This window comes from Aulonocara stuartgranti, assembly GCF_965226115.1.
Source record: "Aulonocara stuartgranti genome assembly, chromosome: 17".
NCBI lineage: Eukaryota > Metazoa > Chordata > Actinopteri > Cichliformes > Cichlidae > Aulonocara > Aulonocara stuartgranti.
The window spans coordinates 5,376,573-5,394,117 of NC_138953.1; the positions used below are offsets into that span (position 1 = coordinate 5,376,573).

General features: G+C 40.9%; 1 protein-coding gene across 2 annotated transcripts in view; it reads right to left on the reverse strand.

The window, feature by feature from the left end:
• The window catches only part of slc38a4 (solute carrier family 38 member 4), a 31,553-nt gene extending 17,107 nt beyond the window's left edge, over window positions 1-14,446 (reverse strand). The window contains exons 1-3 of one of the 2 annotated variants that reach the window (XM_082510947.1): window positions 14,340-14,446; window positions 1,519-1,768; window positions 809-883 (exon numbers count right to left, since the gene is read on the reverse strand). In XM_082510947.1, the coding sequence (XP_082367073.1) occupies window positions 809-883; window positions 1,519-1,634 (191 nt within the window). In that variant the 5' untranslated portion in view covers window positions 1,635-1,768; window positions 14,340-14,446. The remainder of the gene's footprint in view (window positions 1-808; window positions 884-1,518; window positions 1,769-14,339) is intronic. The other variant, XM_082510948.1, reaches the window with a different exon arrangement.
• Between the last annotated feature and the right edge of the window lie 3,099 nt (window positions 14,447-17,545).

Below are 17,545 nucleotides of genomic sequence, written 5' to 3' on the forward strand. Positions count from 1 at the left end.
CCACAATTTGCTTTTAACCACTTGCCATCAGCTGTAGTCTTTATGTTAAAATGCAAGTGTCAGTGGAAGCAACAGAAAAGAAGTTGGACACCAACCTATGCCCAGAAAGAAAAGAATGGACAAGAATCTGTAATAATCTGTATAAACCAACCTAAAATGAGTAATAAAATATGTTTATATTTATTCTATGACTCATTAGTGTTTGCCAAGTCTGCTAGTCTTAGTGGATGCTATGTGCAAGCAAACCAAAGCCTGGTACTGCTGGTGGTGAAAGATTCACCAGTAGAAGGAAAAACTATTTATTATCATACTTTTTCCTCCTTCGTATCTCATTTGGAAGGAACATATCATCCATGTTATATTCACTGGCAGAATAGAGAAAGCAACAGAATGTTTGTATGTATTATTGTAGGGTCTTCTATAAAATTGAATTGAATTGAAAGTTATACGTTGGGACATGCAAATGTAGCTAATGGTTCAGTTCAAATATACGTCAACTGTGGCACATCTTTTTTGTAACCAGCTGCCAATAGCTGTTGTAGTGTTTATGTTTAACTGCAAGTCTTAAGTGCAAGCAAAAGAAAATAAAGTAGAGTCTATAGCTTTTGTCAAGCGGTTGTCCTCAAACACACCAACCTTCACCAGACAAAGACTTTTATTTATTTCATTAGTGTTAGCTTTAAGTTTACACTGTCAATGTGCAGCAAACCAAAGGCTTTGGTGCTGTTGGTGAAAGATTTGTCAGAGAGATTGAAAATCCAGCTTCCCATAGACATGTGTTAGTAATATAGAGTATTTATTATCATACTTCTGCCTCTTTGGTATCCCATTTGTCAGGAACACATTGCTTTCTCCATCGTCATTATCATCCACATTATACTGACTGATAGGATTGAAAAAGATATGCATTAGGACACAAACACAGTGGTTCAGTTCAAATGTATATCAACTTTCTGTGCTATGTTTAGCTTTTCTTTTTTTTTTTAGCAAACTGCTAACAGATGTAATCTTTATGTCTATATGCAAGTGCCAGTACAAGCAACAGAAAAGAAGCTGAACTGGTTATGCCACTTGTCTGAGGTCATTTGTGTGTCCACGTCTCAACTATATATGGAAGCTATGTGTAAAAAGATTCACTGTGCTGCTTCAGACTAAAACATATGCAATTTATTCTTAGAAACAGATCAAACATCCCAATTTATTACTCAGCAGGTGTCCTGAAGTGATGCAAACACAGAGAGTCATTCATTGAAAACATTACCGTGTTACGATTTATGATTTAATCACCTTTCTGTGCAACGAGCAGAGAAGAAGCTGTCTACGCTGATTATTTGACACCAATTTACAACTTCTGTCATTTATTCTGACGCACCAATGCACACCAATTTATACCCAATCATGGTAAAGCAGGAGTTCAAAGATCCGCTTGTGATTAGATTGCCATAACCAGAGGCTTGCCCACAAAAATCCAGCCTTCTCTAGTCTACTGATATTAAGAAAGACATCACAGTCACTGACCTGCTCATGGTGGCCTTCTCACAGTCGGTGGGCTCTGTGAGTTGTTCATCAAGGCTGTCGTCGTCAGCCACTGTGGAGACTTTCCTCAGTTCCATGCGTTCCACAATTCCCGGCATAGTGGTACAGAGAGGAGGACCAGAGGCAGAGAAATGTACCTTTCTAGGATTTTCAGGGTTTAGACTTCACTGGCACAGGATACAAGAACCTTGTCAATCACCTCAGCTATATCTTGTTACCGTTGAGAAAAGTCCTGAAACAATAAAGGAAAAACAAGACAAAGTTTCAGTAACAGAATTGGCTTTTTGTCTGTTTATATGTTGCTTTCCTTTTTTTGCTGGTCTTAAACTGTTCCAAGAACTGGAATAACTGATTACAGGGGCTGTCAGTGGTTTTATTATCTGCCCATATCAGGTTTTTGGCCATGATGAGGAAGGCACACAGAAAGCCTTTTTGGCAGAAAGCCCTGAAGGCAAACTTCAACTTAAACATGGTTAACCATGATGTTTAACCTTTAACTATCCAAGTACTTTATGGCAGAAAGGGTTTCTTGTAGAAAGCCCCGGGGGAAGACCACTCCCACAAGAATAAAAAAATCCTTTAAGGTAAAAATGGAGCCCTCTACTCTGGAAACCATTTCCTGGAACTGAGGGGCTTCCTAAGAGATTATATGTGCCTTGGCACTTGTTACGCAGCTTCACCTGTACCAGGAAGGGTGACTTTGTGTTAATTTTATTGCCTTTTACATTTCACACAGGCTCAATTAGTTGTGTTAATGACTAAAGTTATTTGTATCTCTTGTCTCTTTAGGAAGATATCACAACCAAGTGCTGACGTACATAATGACTGCTGAGCGGAGTCGAGTCAGCTCCAGTGACGTGAAACTAGGTCATGGATATAGCATGTCCGTGGGGTCGTCGGACCACCATCAGCTGTGCCCTTGATAATGCATGAGCTGGTTTACACAACTTAACCCTTAACATCAAAGAAAAGAAATGACACTCCACTTAGGGGCACCGCCTTCAATTTCTGTAGTGTTTAAGTTATGTAAGAAGGAGCTCAACACACTGAAAGAAGACAACGTGATTATAAACGAAAATAGCAGCAACGTGATTTACAGTGCTGTTTCCCCCCTCACACAAAGAGCTCTTTGACTGAGTTGGAAGAAAAGAGCCTAAGGGCGACTCACTAATGAAAAACTAATGCAACGTGTACAGGACCAGCCAGAGCCGTGACACCGATGAACCCATGAGAAAGGACACTTCTGACATCCTCTTTTGTTTCACGGCACTCGCAGCAGTAATGATGTGGTGTAATGCATTGAGAAGAACAAATATGTTAATGTAAAGTTAAAGGAACAGCTCGGCAAACCACATTTACCTATTCACACAGCTCTTTCTTCTGCCATGAACTTAACATACACTAATGCAGACCTTCCCAAAGTATGGGGCCCGCCCCCTAGGGGGGGCGCAGAGCCATGGCAGGGGGGGCACGGGATGAAAAGGGGGGAAAAAAACAAAACGCTTGGACACTGCTAGCACGGGCGCCTACAGAAACGCAAAGCAGGAGATGAAGCATCGCTGAATGTGTTTCCAAACCAACTTCATTCTAAGCCAAAGACTAGAAAATATGGTGAAGCATATCTTCCCTTTGGCTTCACCTGCACAAGTGCCGAGGTAGGTCTCCCCTGCAGAATTGGTTTTCCCTTTGTTGGGAGCAGCACTGGGCTGTTTAAATCACGGACAAACAGTATCCCACATTCGTGATTTTTAGTTCACAAACACTTCCTGTAATGACTAACTAGATATGGACAGGTCTTTATTCTACCTTGATTACCTTTATGCATAATGATAGCTTTGCTTCTTTGCACTGAATCAAACAGTGTTTCTCTCTGTTTAAAAAGGTCTTATGTTTTAAACCAATCATTGGGTTTTTCATGCAAATTTCTGATAATGCCACAATACGACAACAACTGTAACATCAACGATGAACAAAAACCTTCCCACAACCACCTGGTGATGATCAAGTGGAGCAGTAAAAACATAGTTGAGCTACCATCCATCCGCAAGTGGTCAGTCTTAAGGAAAGCTGATAGAAATACAAAGACCTGCAACTTAAGCAACAGCTTTTAAAGAGGGAAGCGGTTGAGCCACTTCAAAGTGTAAACAAGCGTTTGCAGTCAAAACTTGAGCTCTTTTAGATACACTACCAGGGGTGTTCAATGTCCTGGCCGATGCAGTTGAGACCTTCTTTCACAAAAACTTATTGTTACTGACAGGTTGTTGTACTTTCTGTGAAGTAAAGCCATAATAGTTTTGAGCCAACAGAGATTAGGTGGCTGTGTCATCGTTAAAAGCCACATCACACACGCCGCTACACCTAATCTCTCAAAGTCCTTGTCTGCCGTGCTGTTAGAGGGAAATGGAGACTGGGGTTTGCTCTCTGCAGCCAAGAGGATTAACCTGTCAAGCTGGGTTAAAATGATGTGTTGATACAACCATTACTTATAGAAACCCACATTAAGTACTTCCCACCATCGGTAAAATTAATCTTTATAGGTTGCTGGAATTTGTTCATTTCTTTTCTAAACCCGACCCATCTATCTCACTCCTGAGGCCAAAACATTTTTAAAGACTCCAGAGACAACACACAGTTCATACAATATGCATTTAAAGATTTTGACTTGGTTCTTTCAACATGTTTCAAGGCAAATCACACAGCAGCAGTCATTTTAAGTTTCTTCTCATATATAGAATGTCTGCTATAGTGATATAGACTGTATGCAGTCATGTTAAGATAAGATATTGGTCTTATCTAAAGTGTTTGGCAAAAAAGGAAAAGAAGCCAGGCTTAAAAAAATACAGTAATTTGTAAATTTAGAATGAGAGCCCTTTACCTATTTAGTCTGAAACCATTCGCCTTCAGTGTACACACAAGCTGTTGCATCAGCCACGGTCTACAAGTCTTGGCACGAGCAAACACACCCCTTTATAGCTAAGTGAGTGAAGTCAATGCTTTAAACTGCTACGTGTTACACAGAAAATTCCTTGAAAGCAAACATTACACGTGTTTCTGTTTTACCCCCCACTCAACATTTGCACAACAGAGGTCCTACCTGCTGTGCATGGCATGGCTCACTTTTTCAAGAAAAAAAATCTCCCTAAACAAACAAGCTCACTTACTGAAAGGTTTCTTAAAGCGGTTCTAGGAAGGTTCCTTGTTTGTCCTCCCTTTTTGAATGAATAGATTTGAAGAAAAACAGACAGAAGAGAGACGAGTGGATGGGTGAGGTGCTCTGGCCCTTTTGTGACTCAGGTAAGACAGGAAGCTTTTAAAAGAGAGGAAGGAGGGCCTCTGTCAGCCAATCAGGATGCGCAGTTTGCTCAGACTCCTCCTTTTTTGATCAGTCATAAGCGGGGTCGTAACCCTGATAGCTCACTCCCAATCTCCACCAACACCACCCACTTGGTATGCATACATGTATATACACATCTGACTCAACAAATATAATCGAGGAGAGCACACGGAGAATAAACTATATACACTCACTGAAGGACGGATAGAGCTACACTGTAACGTGGCCAGTTTGATCATCGGCATCGGACTGAAGATACCAGCGTGCACCAACTCTTAAATACCCTCAGCAGCTTCAAGACACGACCACATGACAGGACACATGACCACTTATAAATGGACCTAAATCATACAGATCAAACACAGGTGGTCTGTATGATTTAGGTCACAGAAAACTGCTGTCTGGACTGGTCTCTGACACACACACACACACACACACACACACACACACACACACACACACACACACACACACACACACACACACACACACACACAAAATTGCTTGCACATGCAGCAGGCACACAGATGCCCAGACACAGACATACTGTAGGCGACTGTCAGTGTTTTCAGTAGTAGGCCGTGCCACAGGCTGACCAATCAGATGGCTCACTGTCTGGATGTCGGCGTGCCCAAGGTCATGTTTGTGTCAGAGATGGGTTTTTTTTTACTTTGTAATGCAGTTCAAATAGAAGAAAACACACACATGTACAGATCACTTAAGGTAAAAAGACACTATTTTCTTCCTCAGAACATCGGGCACTGAGCTTGTAAATGCTGAACATGAAAAGATATGTTTTAAATATAGACTCCAAATGCTGAACTGCTACAAAGTCTTCGTTTATACGATACTTTACTGTGTTTTAATGTTTAAATAAAATCAGAAAATTTACTTGAGCCCACACGAGCCATTATTAGTCCGCATACTTGGCTGCAAATAAGGACTAGCTGCTGTCCAGTTTGTAGTGAAACTGTGAAAAGTTTAACCTAAAATGGGAAACGGGGACAGTTTGCTTTTGAAATATGTCACCTGCAGCTCTGCACAACTTTATCTCTTATCGTCTCAACTTTTTACCATCTCTGTTGCACTTTTTCACGTTTCACTACCACTCGTCTAGTAGTTAGCAAGGCGAGCACAACCTGACAAATCTTGAGCAATGTGTGTGTGAGATCATGTGAGAAACTTCAAAATGTACCAGAGCAAGAAAGCAGTAATAATAATTTCACTTTAAATGCAAGTAAAATCAAATTCATCCCAAAAGTTTGACACAAAGAAGAAAAATGATGAAGCAGAAAAATGCACAGGAGAGACAATTTCTGTGAAAGCTAAACTGTGTGTGTGTGTGTGTGTGGGGGGGGGTCTTCACACACATGCTCGGCTAATCACCTGTGACTAAGCATCAACCCCCGAAGACACAGATTCGGGGGTTGGGAAAGAAACTTCTGAGCCGAGCTGAAAAGCAACTACCAACCAAAGTGTCTGAGGTCAGAGTTTGAGGTCACATGATTAGCACTGCAAACAAAACAAAGACTTGAAGTATCCGTCGGAGGCAAAGACACGTGCTGGCTTCAGCCAATCCATTCAATGATCTGTATCTGCCTCAGTTCCAGCCTACAACTAAAAAAACATAAACCCAAAGGACCAGTCCACCAACTTTGCTCATTTAAAATGAAGGTTTTTAGTAAGAAATATGTGGCTGAAAATATTGCAAAGTTGCTACAAGCATCTACAAATACAGATATTTATCCTTTTTTGAATCTTCCGATTCTTCTTTCTTTTAGGTGTTTTTTTGAGTAATAATAATAAGTTTCAATCCTGGAATTGAAACTTCACTTATTTACTGATAGGTTTGTACAGAACAGGGTGTAAGAGTTCATGTTCTCAGTTCTCTTCTCACTGGGTTCAGTAAAGGTTGATCATTGCTCACGCTGATATCTCTACCCACATTTTGAGCCATTAGCATGTCCCCAGTCAATGTTTTGGGAACACTTTGTCATTTAACTGGCAGAGCCCACCTACTGCTGGTGTTTGCCACCACACTCTGGCTATTCTTAAAGTTTGCTAAAGCGATTGCCTAAATAAGAGCTGAGGTAATCATGTGGTTCTTCCAGATTAGAGAGTACACGTTGTTACTCTCCCGCTTTAACTGCATGTCTGTAGCGGGAGAATAACAAAGTATGTTGAAATCAGGTGGCTGACAAGAGGCCACGAGGGACGTTTCCATCATGGATCGAGGGTTTATTAACCTCCCATTTTGACCAAAACATCGTTGGCACCATCAACTTTAACTTCTCTGTATATCTTTATTGTTAGTGAAGCCCAAACCTCTCAACTCGATGTGACTGGGTGCAAATACCAAACAACTTGCAAGTAAATCATTAGTTGTCCTCTGTCAGCACGTGTTTCTAAGTAAGTGCTATGTACATCATATGATACTTAGCAATTATATTTGTGGAGATCCCTTCAAGATAATCTCAAAAATATTCAATAACACATACATTAAAAATATAAGCTTAATTCAAATGACTAAAGTTACTTTCAACATTTTTTTGTAAACATTCTAAAAGTTAGTGCAAAGTTGTTCTGGCGTGCTTACGTCAAAAAGAAGTCACACACGTCACAGTAGCTGCAAATTGCAACCACATTCCTCCACCTGAAACCACAAATTCAATTTAATGAGGCAGTTTGGATGTACAACGGTAGCTGTTAAGGAGAAGTTGAACCAGCTGGTTCATACCTGACACCAGTAGCCTGCCAGCCTCTCTTGGGCTTTAAACAATTAAAATGAACAAAAAGTTATCAGTCAGCAGAAATGGCCGCTAGTTGTTTGCAGGTCAACAGAATGAGTCACTAAGAATCAAACTGTTCTTCTTATGATGCACTTTGCTTTAAAAATTGTGCTACAACCGGCCACAAAACTTCCTGTTAAGAAGCAATTGGGTACCCTGCCACTAGGTGAAGGTAAAGCAATATTCTGGGTAACAGATTAAATAACAAACTGTATGGTGTCATAGAGAGGCGTGAGGCAGGGTACACCCTGGACAGATCGCCAGTCTGTCACAGGGCCACAGGGTGGTAGACATAGTTTATAGAAATCGACATAAATATGGGCCTCATTGTATGTTTACATGCAGCAAACTCTATTTACCTGCATGCATGCATCAATGCTCAACTACTACACTCAGTCAGACACTGACCACCTCCATTGAGTGCATAATAAAAAATTAGAATGCAAGATTTTGCTCAATCAAATAAACATCCATGTAGGAAAGGAGATTTTCATACCTTAATTTTCATTAAGTTATCGTTTAATTATGGTTTACCTGCACATCAGCAACATGCACCAGACAAAAATGCATAAAATGCTGAAACAAAGGTGACTTTGAAAGCTGGATTAGATCACGTAGCCTAAAATACATGCATACAGTTATCTGACAACCTTTTGATATGGTTCCTAAGTACAGTTAACTTGACTTACTAAGTTACCCTGTGAAATGATGTAATACTAATACTAACACTGGACTAATATGGCACACTTTGGAGATGTCAAAAATGAGTATACTCAATATTTGTTAAATTAGATGTTACTGTTATAAAATCAGTATCATATGACACTTTTATAAGGTGTTACTATTCATAAATGCTAGAAACTAGCCATTTTAACCTATTGGTCGGAGGTTGCTAAGTAACACGATGACACCCGATGAACAAACGCCACATTCCAACCAGAAATATCACCAAGACCTAGAAGAACAGTGTTACTACCTCGGACAATCCCTGCTTTCTAAAACTCGTGAAACTTTTAAAGCACAAAACAGTTTTGCTAACCTTAGGTTTGCTTACACTTTCCAGTCATTTCACAATTGCCAAAACATGAAATCCTATGATAGATGGATGAACAATAAAGTGTTATCTCTAAAGTCTTATCTGTGAAGAGCCATACAGCCAAGACTGGAATCCCCAACGAGAGATCTTGCTATGATTGCAACTCGTTTTGTAAACAGTCTGAATATGTACTGATAACAGATAAGGACAGCTGAAGCTCACGGAGCTAAAAGTTCTTTTTCATGAGCGCAAAAAATACCAAACTGTCCATTAAACCAGTGAAGTCCATCTGCCTCTGCTGCCTAAGAACAGTGACAGAAATCAAAGCGTTCTGAATCTGCAAAGAATTATGACAGCCTAACCATAGCTACTGGTGAGGCGTGTCATCTGTGGATGGCTTAACATTCACTTGTGTCCCTGCAGCAAGAACTATAACCACATATGAGAGAGTGTGACAGAGGCACGCATGCTCCTTCAGATCATCCAGTTTGTCATTGTTTGCACTTGAGACGAATCATCATGTGTGACATGTGGACGACAACTCCCTCCTCCCTTCTGTAAATTTCCCTTGCTGTTGCGCTGGAATCGAATATCACGTTTTCACATGTTGAGAGCATATGAACAGACTATCCTGGAAGGCTGCGTTCATGCTATTCATATCTAGTTTGAAACTGCTACCATATGGAAGGGTTAGGAATCCATTTCTTGATTTTGATGTTCCATAGAGAAGTTTGATTTTTAATGTTCTGCTTCTGTAGGGTAAAGTAAGCACAGAGGACTGAGTGTTCCCAGAAAAGGTGTGGTGGCTGGTAACTATTTTTTCAACCTCAGTCCTGAGGTATTCCCTCTAGTCTGGAACAAATAATCACATACAACGACTCTCCTGAATAAGGGCAACTTTATACTACATCCAAAGTGCTAGGTTAGCTGGTTAGATAATTCCTCTCAACTGTTTTCCAACATTTTCTGTTCATTTCCCGTTATCGTTTCACAGCGACGGGCTAGATGTGTGAAGGTAAAGAAGAAGACGGGGTTTGAACGCACCTCTGTCATTTCATGCGATCACTGTGACGTATGTGGCCACTGAAAACAACTGCAAACACTTTTTGACGTAGCCAAACCGCACATGGTGTGACCTATTTCTAACATAATATGGAACGGCCCTTATTGCCTGTGACATTTAAGATACCAGTTTGCGTCCACTGTTAGGCGACAGCAGTGTCGGAAGTGAAGGAATGAATCGTTTCATTTATTCAAAAGAAACTGTTACATAAAGATGGAGATTTCTATGACGAATATCAAACAAGTAACACACAAAAAACAACCCAAAAAAAAGCCCATATTGACAAAAAACTTTGACCTTAGACCTAAAGTAAACACCATATTGACCTTTTGGAATAAACCTGGTGTGTCCAAACCTGTTTGTGAACCCTGGAGACTTTCTCTCTCTGTCCATCTTATCAGTTAATATTGATTTGCCAGCTCATGTCTGCTAATAGTGACGACAGCATTTTGTTTTGTAACAATGTGTAATTCTTCACAAGCTCAAGGTTTCACCCTTGACTCTAGCTGGAGGTGTGGATGATGACTTCAGAAGGGGCTAATGGGCCAGAGAAGGGTTTTTGTTTCCTGTTACGTCAAAGGCTCAGTTCTCGGTGTCTTCAGTTTCAGTTTGATTAAAATTAAGCTAAAAGACTAAAACCAGTTCCATCTGTGGTCTTTTCCACCATGAAAAATAACCCGTGGGTGTAATTTGAGAGCTTGGAGCCAGTAACTTTTGTTAGGTCACCTGTATAAAGACGTCACTACCTGATGCACAGAGGAGACAGACTGTTCTCTCAGTAGGAGAACACATTTACAAAATAACCTGCTTCTTTTCATGTTTCTCTAGTTGGCACCATTTTGAACTCTGGATATCTTCATCACGCCATAGTAAGAACTTTCCACATAACAGTCTGCATTTTAAGTTCACTTTAACACAGAACTACTCTGGCTGCTTATGTAAAGCTGACACCTTTGTCCCTAGTAGCTTTATAAAGTGTAATTGAAGCATACAATATTGAATTAGGAGAAACAGAAAAAGAGTCTTTACACTACACAAGCATGAATTCAGGTCACTTTAATTACATTAACTGGGTCTAAGGAAGGAATTGTAGAAGAAAAATGGAGAATATTTTAGTAACCATCAACCCGGTGTTCTCTGATTATTCAGAGGTGCTATGTGGGATATTTAGAGCTACAATCATATCAAGTGCTCTGCACTAATCTCTTGCTAAGGCACTGACTCATAGTTCTGATTCCTGGCAGACAGATAAAAGAAGAAAATATTTAAATATATTACCTCTCTCATGCACAGTGTTGCCTACATGAAACTCGTGTTTACCTTTGCAGGGACTTGCTAACATTAGGTAAACTCAGAGTTACTCTGGGTAAATTATAAATGCTACATTTTTAGGAAAGGCAGAAGTATCTTGGGAAGTCTGTATATTGTCCTTTCTTCAGAGGTTTTAGATGAGAATATTCTAAAACTCTCAAGTCTGCAGGACAAATATGAAGGCAGAGTAAGCATGGGGAGACAGATAGCCTAGCTAAGCCCCCAGTCACACAGGCCTATAGCCAGGTTGTTAACTGCAAGGAAACCACTGATCATGAGGGGAAAATGTACATTCCCCAACAAGTTGCGAGTGGTTGAGAGCAGTCAATGTGATATCACTTGCCCCATTCACACAGGCCTTGAGAGCTGGCAGTCACCTGTCCTGCTGTGTATTCTGCGAATGCTTAGCAAGTGGTTGCACTGTCACTACCATGAAATTGCGTTGCAAAGACGTGTGCAACTATGGATAACAATTAAGGAGGTTTTTGAAGCAGTACTCTTTTTATGACCTGTTTCACCTGGTGAAAGCTAGCAAACTCCAGCAATCACTTGTCAAACGGTCGGGAAATACATGGGTCGACAGGTCTCCAGGGCTATGTGACTGACACCTGATATGCTTGCTAGCTGAAAAAAATAGTTTACGAGTTTCTATCACTCCCTCTCTTTGCCTTCTTTTCCTTTTGTGGTTTTCTCCTTGACATTTACCCCAGGTGTACCACAATCAGTCAACTGAGGAATGCCCCCTAAAACTACAAAAAAACAAAACAAAAAAACCTAATCAGGAATCACACCTTATTCCCTCCACAGGAGTTTTTAAAGTGCTCAAGCAGTTGTGTTGGCAAACATCCCACAGTGCTTAGAGGACACTGAACCCCTGCAGCTGACCCCTGACCACCCTGTTGGCGAGAAAAAGAAAAGGGGTAAATTCCTTCCAAGGTTCTGCTAAGTTTTACATTAGAAAAAAGCTGGATTACTGCATACAGGCAGGTGGTTACCTCAGTGAACAGCCCAGGTTTGTGAATTATGCAATCATTCAGTTCACACATTATACAGTGTATTTACCTTTTCACATTCGCATTGAATGTGCCGACAGCATTCTGGAAAACTGCCAGTTGCTTCTGTGCTTTGTGGCACTGGCTCAATGCATCTTTGTATGATATCCATTCCTTTGAAACTGACACGGCATCTGGCTTGTGGATCATTTGCTCATACTCCAAGTTAGATCAGCCAGTGCAGGCAATATTTCAGCTCCCAGCTGCGCAGCAGGATCTGACCTACATGTGTCATTCAGGTATCCATGGGGTCAGTGAGGAGTAAGGCTTCACGAGCTCCAAGCTCTAACATGTGCAGGAATTTCCTTCCCACCTTTATCTTGGAAAAGCAGTTAAAATAACTGTAATGGCTGCTTTCACAGAGACCTTTACAGTCAGCTGGTGTAAGACTGAAAGGCACTGCACGGATATTAAACATGGAGGTTAGTTTAACCAGCGTGCAGCTGGTGAAATAGTTGGAAACTGCTCAGTTGGTACGTGATCCACAAAACCTTTTCCAAGCTGGAAACACGCTTATGTTATGCTTCTACAATCCTTTGACTCTGACCATACTCTTTAAAAAAAGTTACAGTTTAGGAAGTTGTCAAACTTCATTAAAGTGCACTTCTGCTCAAGAGCTGGAATGACCCACTGCCATTGAGGCAATGGGTCATTTCAAATTTCTTATAAACTTAGGTTACACATTTACTCTGTAGTAATTATTAAAGCTGCAGCAAGGTAATAACTTCTCTTCAATAACTGATAGCCATTATGTCTCCACACAGTCTTTATGACACGAGTGTGTACCACTGCCACCACCACATTCCTCAAAGAAAACACGCCCACATCTAGAAACTTAAATATCCATGTAGGTGGAGTCATACTCAGACCTCTATTATGCAAGTAGGTTGAAAAGAAAAATCTAGGCCTTGGTTTGAAAGTGTACGGTCACTGAGTAGCAACTGGGTATTTTTAGCTTCCAGAATGGCAGTGACAGAACCTTAAGTCACCACTTGAATACGCCCAAGCCTGCAGATTCTCCAGGCTCAATCTAAGTCTTTGTTTTCAGTCCTGTGCTGTCACCTGGCTGTCTGCCACTAAGACCAGTGTTCTCCAATTTCAAACCAAAAGACGCTCAAGAGAGTAAAGTGGAAAGTGAAAAGCATCCCATTATAAAAACCTCACTCTTTACAATCTGTAATCTATTATGATGCCCACAGTCAAAAAAAATGATCTTCCAGGTGGTAACTGAGGGGCACACCATGACAGACAAAGAAAAAGAAAAAAAAACAAAAAGCGTGGACATGAAATCTCGTCAAAATAAACTGAGATTAACCATATAAGCATCTCCATCAAAGCATGGGGACAGTATGAGCTTGTGATTGCAGTCGTAACATATCTATTAGTCCTCAGAGGGCTTCCTCAAGCCACGCTCCGCGTGCCTCGCTCCGCTGTTACATAAACCACGATCCTTTCTTTCTTTAAGCATCTTCTCCAGCTGCTCACCGCTTCAAAAATCATTACTGGAATTGTATTATATACAGAGAGACTTTATGAGTCACAGAAACTATGGAAAGTGAAAAAAAGCAGGGAAATGTTAAATAAAAAGCGAGATGAAAATTGGAAACGTTATTAGCCGCCTTTGTGTAGCTTTTTTCCTGCGGTTTCAGTGAACGCGGAAAAGCATGCAAAACACACACAAGCTCCACGCAAAATCCACGTTTGCTGCATGCGATCAACTGGTGGCTCGAGAAACCCTTTTGTTAAGACAATAAATGCTCACACCAAAAAAAAAGAAAGAAAGAAAAAAGCGCAATTTTCTCTTATAAATAAAGACACGTTTGGCGCTGTTTATTGACTTCAGGCACCACCCTGCAGGAAGCCTCCGCACACAGACGCTCCTTATCTAAAGACACGCTTTACTGTAGAAAGAAACCCGATAAAAACAAACAAAAAACAAACAAACGAATAAGCATGCATGCAAACCCAAATAAACCCGCGCACAAGTGAGCTCTCTGTCATTATTATTATTTATGATTTGACTTACATGTTCTAATTTTAGTCATTAAACCTCACCACACTGCTTACCAGGCGGGGGGAAGCCCTCCGAGTCAAACTGCCCGCTTCCAGAGTATCAGAAAGGGAGGGTAATGATTAGGCAGCTAATCACAAGAAGGATGGAAAAAAAAAAAAAACTTAAAGTAAAGAGCAGATGTTAATGGAAATGTCGGGGTCTTACCTACTGTGTAAGAGCGGCGCAGGAGGAAGCGGACTACTGGAAACGAGCGCTTCAGACCCTTCCCATTTAACAAGCAAGGACACTGAATGGAAATTTCCATCTGCCATGTGATGATAGCAACTCTTTAAGCGTCGTGTTACACCCACCGCTGCTGGGGGCTCCTTCTTCTCCCAATTACCTCATTTGATTTGAGGATACACTTAAACAGCCCAGAGCTCAGAAAGTGACGGTCTGAGTGGAGTCGCTCAGTCAGTCTTTTACCAGTTTTTCCACCTGAAACAGGCGTTGTAGTCTTAGCCATTTATAATGAGTGTCCAATTTTATGTTTGGGCAGTGTTTAGGATAAATACAGGTTTAATGACAGGGAGTCGTTGTTTACATTCTGGCTGACCACATTGTTGGAGAAAAACAGCTTCACGCTGCCAGTTCAGTGCAATTCACTGCTTTTAAAGCGAGCAGGACCTGGAACGGACTTATCATTTGGGCGTTCCTGTGGTGGTGGCCAAGTTTGAGGAAGCTGCAGTTTACTGTCGCCTTTATTTGCCATGCATTTATTATCCATTGTATTATTTTACTGCCTTGCATTAACTACTTTCCCCCCAAAAGGAATAAATATTACACAAATACACATTAAATCTTAGTGTCGTGAGTTTTAACAGCAGGCATAGAAATCTAAGCCTTTGTGGGATGGATTCAGCAAGGTGTTGGAAATATTGCTGGCAGATTTTGGTGTGACAGCATTACAGAGTTGCTGCAGATCTATCAGTTACACGTTCATGGTGCGACTCTCCCGTGTAACATCCCAAAAGTGCTCTATTAAATTGGGATCTGGTGACTGTGACACTGGTTAGTGCACGTTAGAACAGTGGTCCCCAACCTTTTTTGCGCCACGGACCGGTTTATGCCCGACAATATTTTCACGGACCGGCCTTTAAGGTGTCGCTGATAAATACAACAAAATAAAACTAGTACCGGTACCGAAAAAAAGAAGATTTATTCATAACACACGTGAAAAGACCCAGGAAAACCGAGTTAACGATAAAAACGATAACAAAATGACGCTGAAAACCGATAAAAACCCTGAAAACCATACATTTCTCACCTGAGCGTCAACTCTCGCGGCCCGGTACCAAACGACTCACGGACCGGTACCGGTCCGAGGCCCGGGGTTGGGGACCGCTGCGTTAGAACAAAACTTCAGTTGGCAAAGTGTGCCAACAAAGTATCTCCCACACGTTACACATTACAGCAGCAGGAGACAGATCCATGCTTTCATGTTGTTTATGGCAAACTCTGAATGTCACAGCAGAAATTAAGACTCAGCCCATCAGGCAGCGTTTTTTCCGGTCTTTTATTGTCCAACTGCCGCTCACTGCCGCTCACCGCCACCAGAGATGGGCAGTAATCTGCTGTAATCTGATTACTTTTTTCAGGTAACGAGTAAAGTAAGGGATTACTATTGCAAAAACGGTAATTAGATTACCGTTACTTTCCCGTAGGAACGCTGCGTTACTGCGTTACTAAAACGTGATTTTTTTGCGAGAATGTCTCATAACAGTGACGTAAGCGAGTGCGACGTTCCTGACAACAGCTGTGTGCAGATCAACAATGGATTATATGGGTGCGGGAGAGAGTATGAGCGTGCAGCATTCAAAGCGTGGAAGTACTGACCTTACTTTGAGTTAGATTCCATAAAAAGTGACAAAAACATTAGTGTCCGTTGTGCGTGGGATGAAAACTTCTTTTTAAAGCGAACCCCCCCCCCACCCCTAAACTTCCAAGCAAGCACCGAGTGCGCTATGACGTAATGGGAAACTCACAGAGAAACTCTGGCACACCTGCACCAGGGTAAACCTCCGCCTACGCCACTCCTGCTTTACAGGTGAAAATAGAGCAACAGGACCGCTAGTCTTTGACTTTATTTATTTTCTGCTGTGTTTTACTTGCATCTATTTGAAAGAGTGAGTGTAAACACACACACACACACACAAAAATATTTTATGTGCTGGAATGTGCAGAAAATAAGTTTAACAAATTTCTTCCAGTCAGAGAATGTTGCATATAATTAAATTTTTGTTTGATGCATAAAGTTAAAAGGTTAAAACTAATAAAACAAGTTTTAAAAAGAGACTTTTCCATTTGATTACATTTTGTATGATGGATTATGTAGAAAAAGTAGAATTGGGCTGAAAGATCTATTGCTTTATCACCTATTCAGGTTGTAAATCGTGTTTTTAAAAAGTAACTAAGTAACTAAGTAATTAATTACTTTTGAAAATAAGTAATCAGTAAGTAACGGGATTACTTTTTAAGGGAACTAATCGGTAATTAGTTACCGATTACTTTTTTCAAGTAACTTGACCAACACTGACCGCCACTCATTTCTGTTTTTCAGACCATTCTCTAGAAAAACCACAGATGGTTGTGTGGAAAACTCCCAGCAGATCAGCAGTTTTTGAAAGACTCAGATCAGCCTATCTGGCATAAACAATCATGGCACATTCAAAGTCACTTAAATCACCTTTCTTCCCCATTTTGGTGCTCAGTTTGAGCACCTTTTCTTCCATGAAAATAAAATAGGAACCACTTGTCAAAGAATTTCTTGATGCGACGGGTCTGTTGCTGAAAACCTTCTTTGCTATCTTTTCCTCATCACTGGGCCAAACACTGTTTGACCGATTTAAAGGAGATATTACTGGATAAGCCTATTGAGACTGGGTGTCTTCACAATATGGTGTGTTTGTATGTAATACATCGAACTTAATGCAAACATTTTAAAACAATATGAAATGGACTCAACAGTTTTTCTTACATTTTGTAGACTTTCAATATTTCTTCCAGTGTTTGCGGTACTCTCTGTCTGTCTTTCATTACAAACAATTATCTGCCAGATAACTTAGCTATATATGTACAATATCTCTCTCTCTATCTCTCTCTCTCACTCTCTCTCTCTCTCTCTCTCTATATATAGCAGAACAGGGTGGGGATACCAATCTCGACCATGATGTCCATCTGGCTAGGCCCCCCATGCTACCTAAACCATACAGGATGCCATGCTGGCTCGAACATCTCCTAGATTAACAAGTACCACATCAGGTGTTACAGAATCAGGGCACATTGATGAGAAGTGGGCTACTGGAACAAGAACGTAGACAAGGGATGGGAATAGGGAGCTGTTGGAATGCTACTACACAAGTAATCCCAGC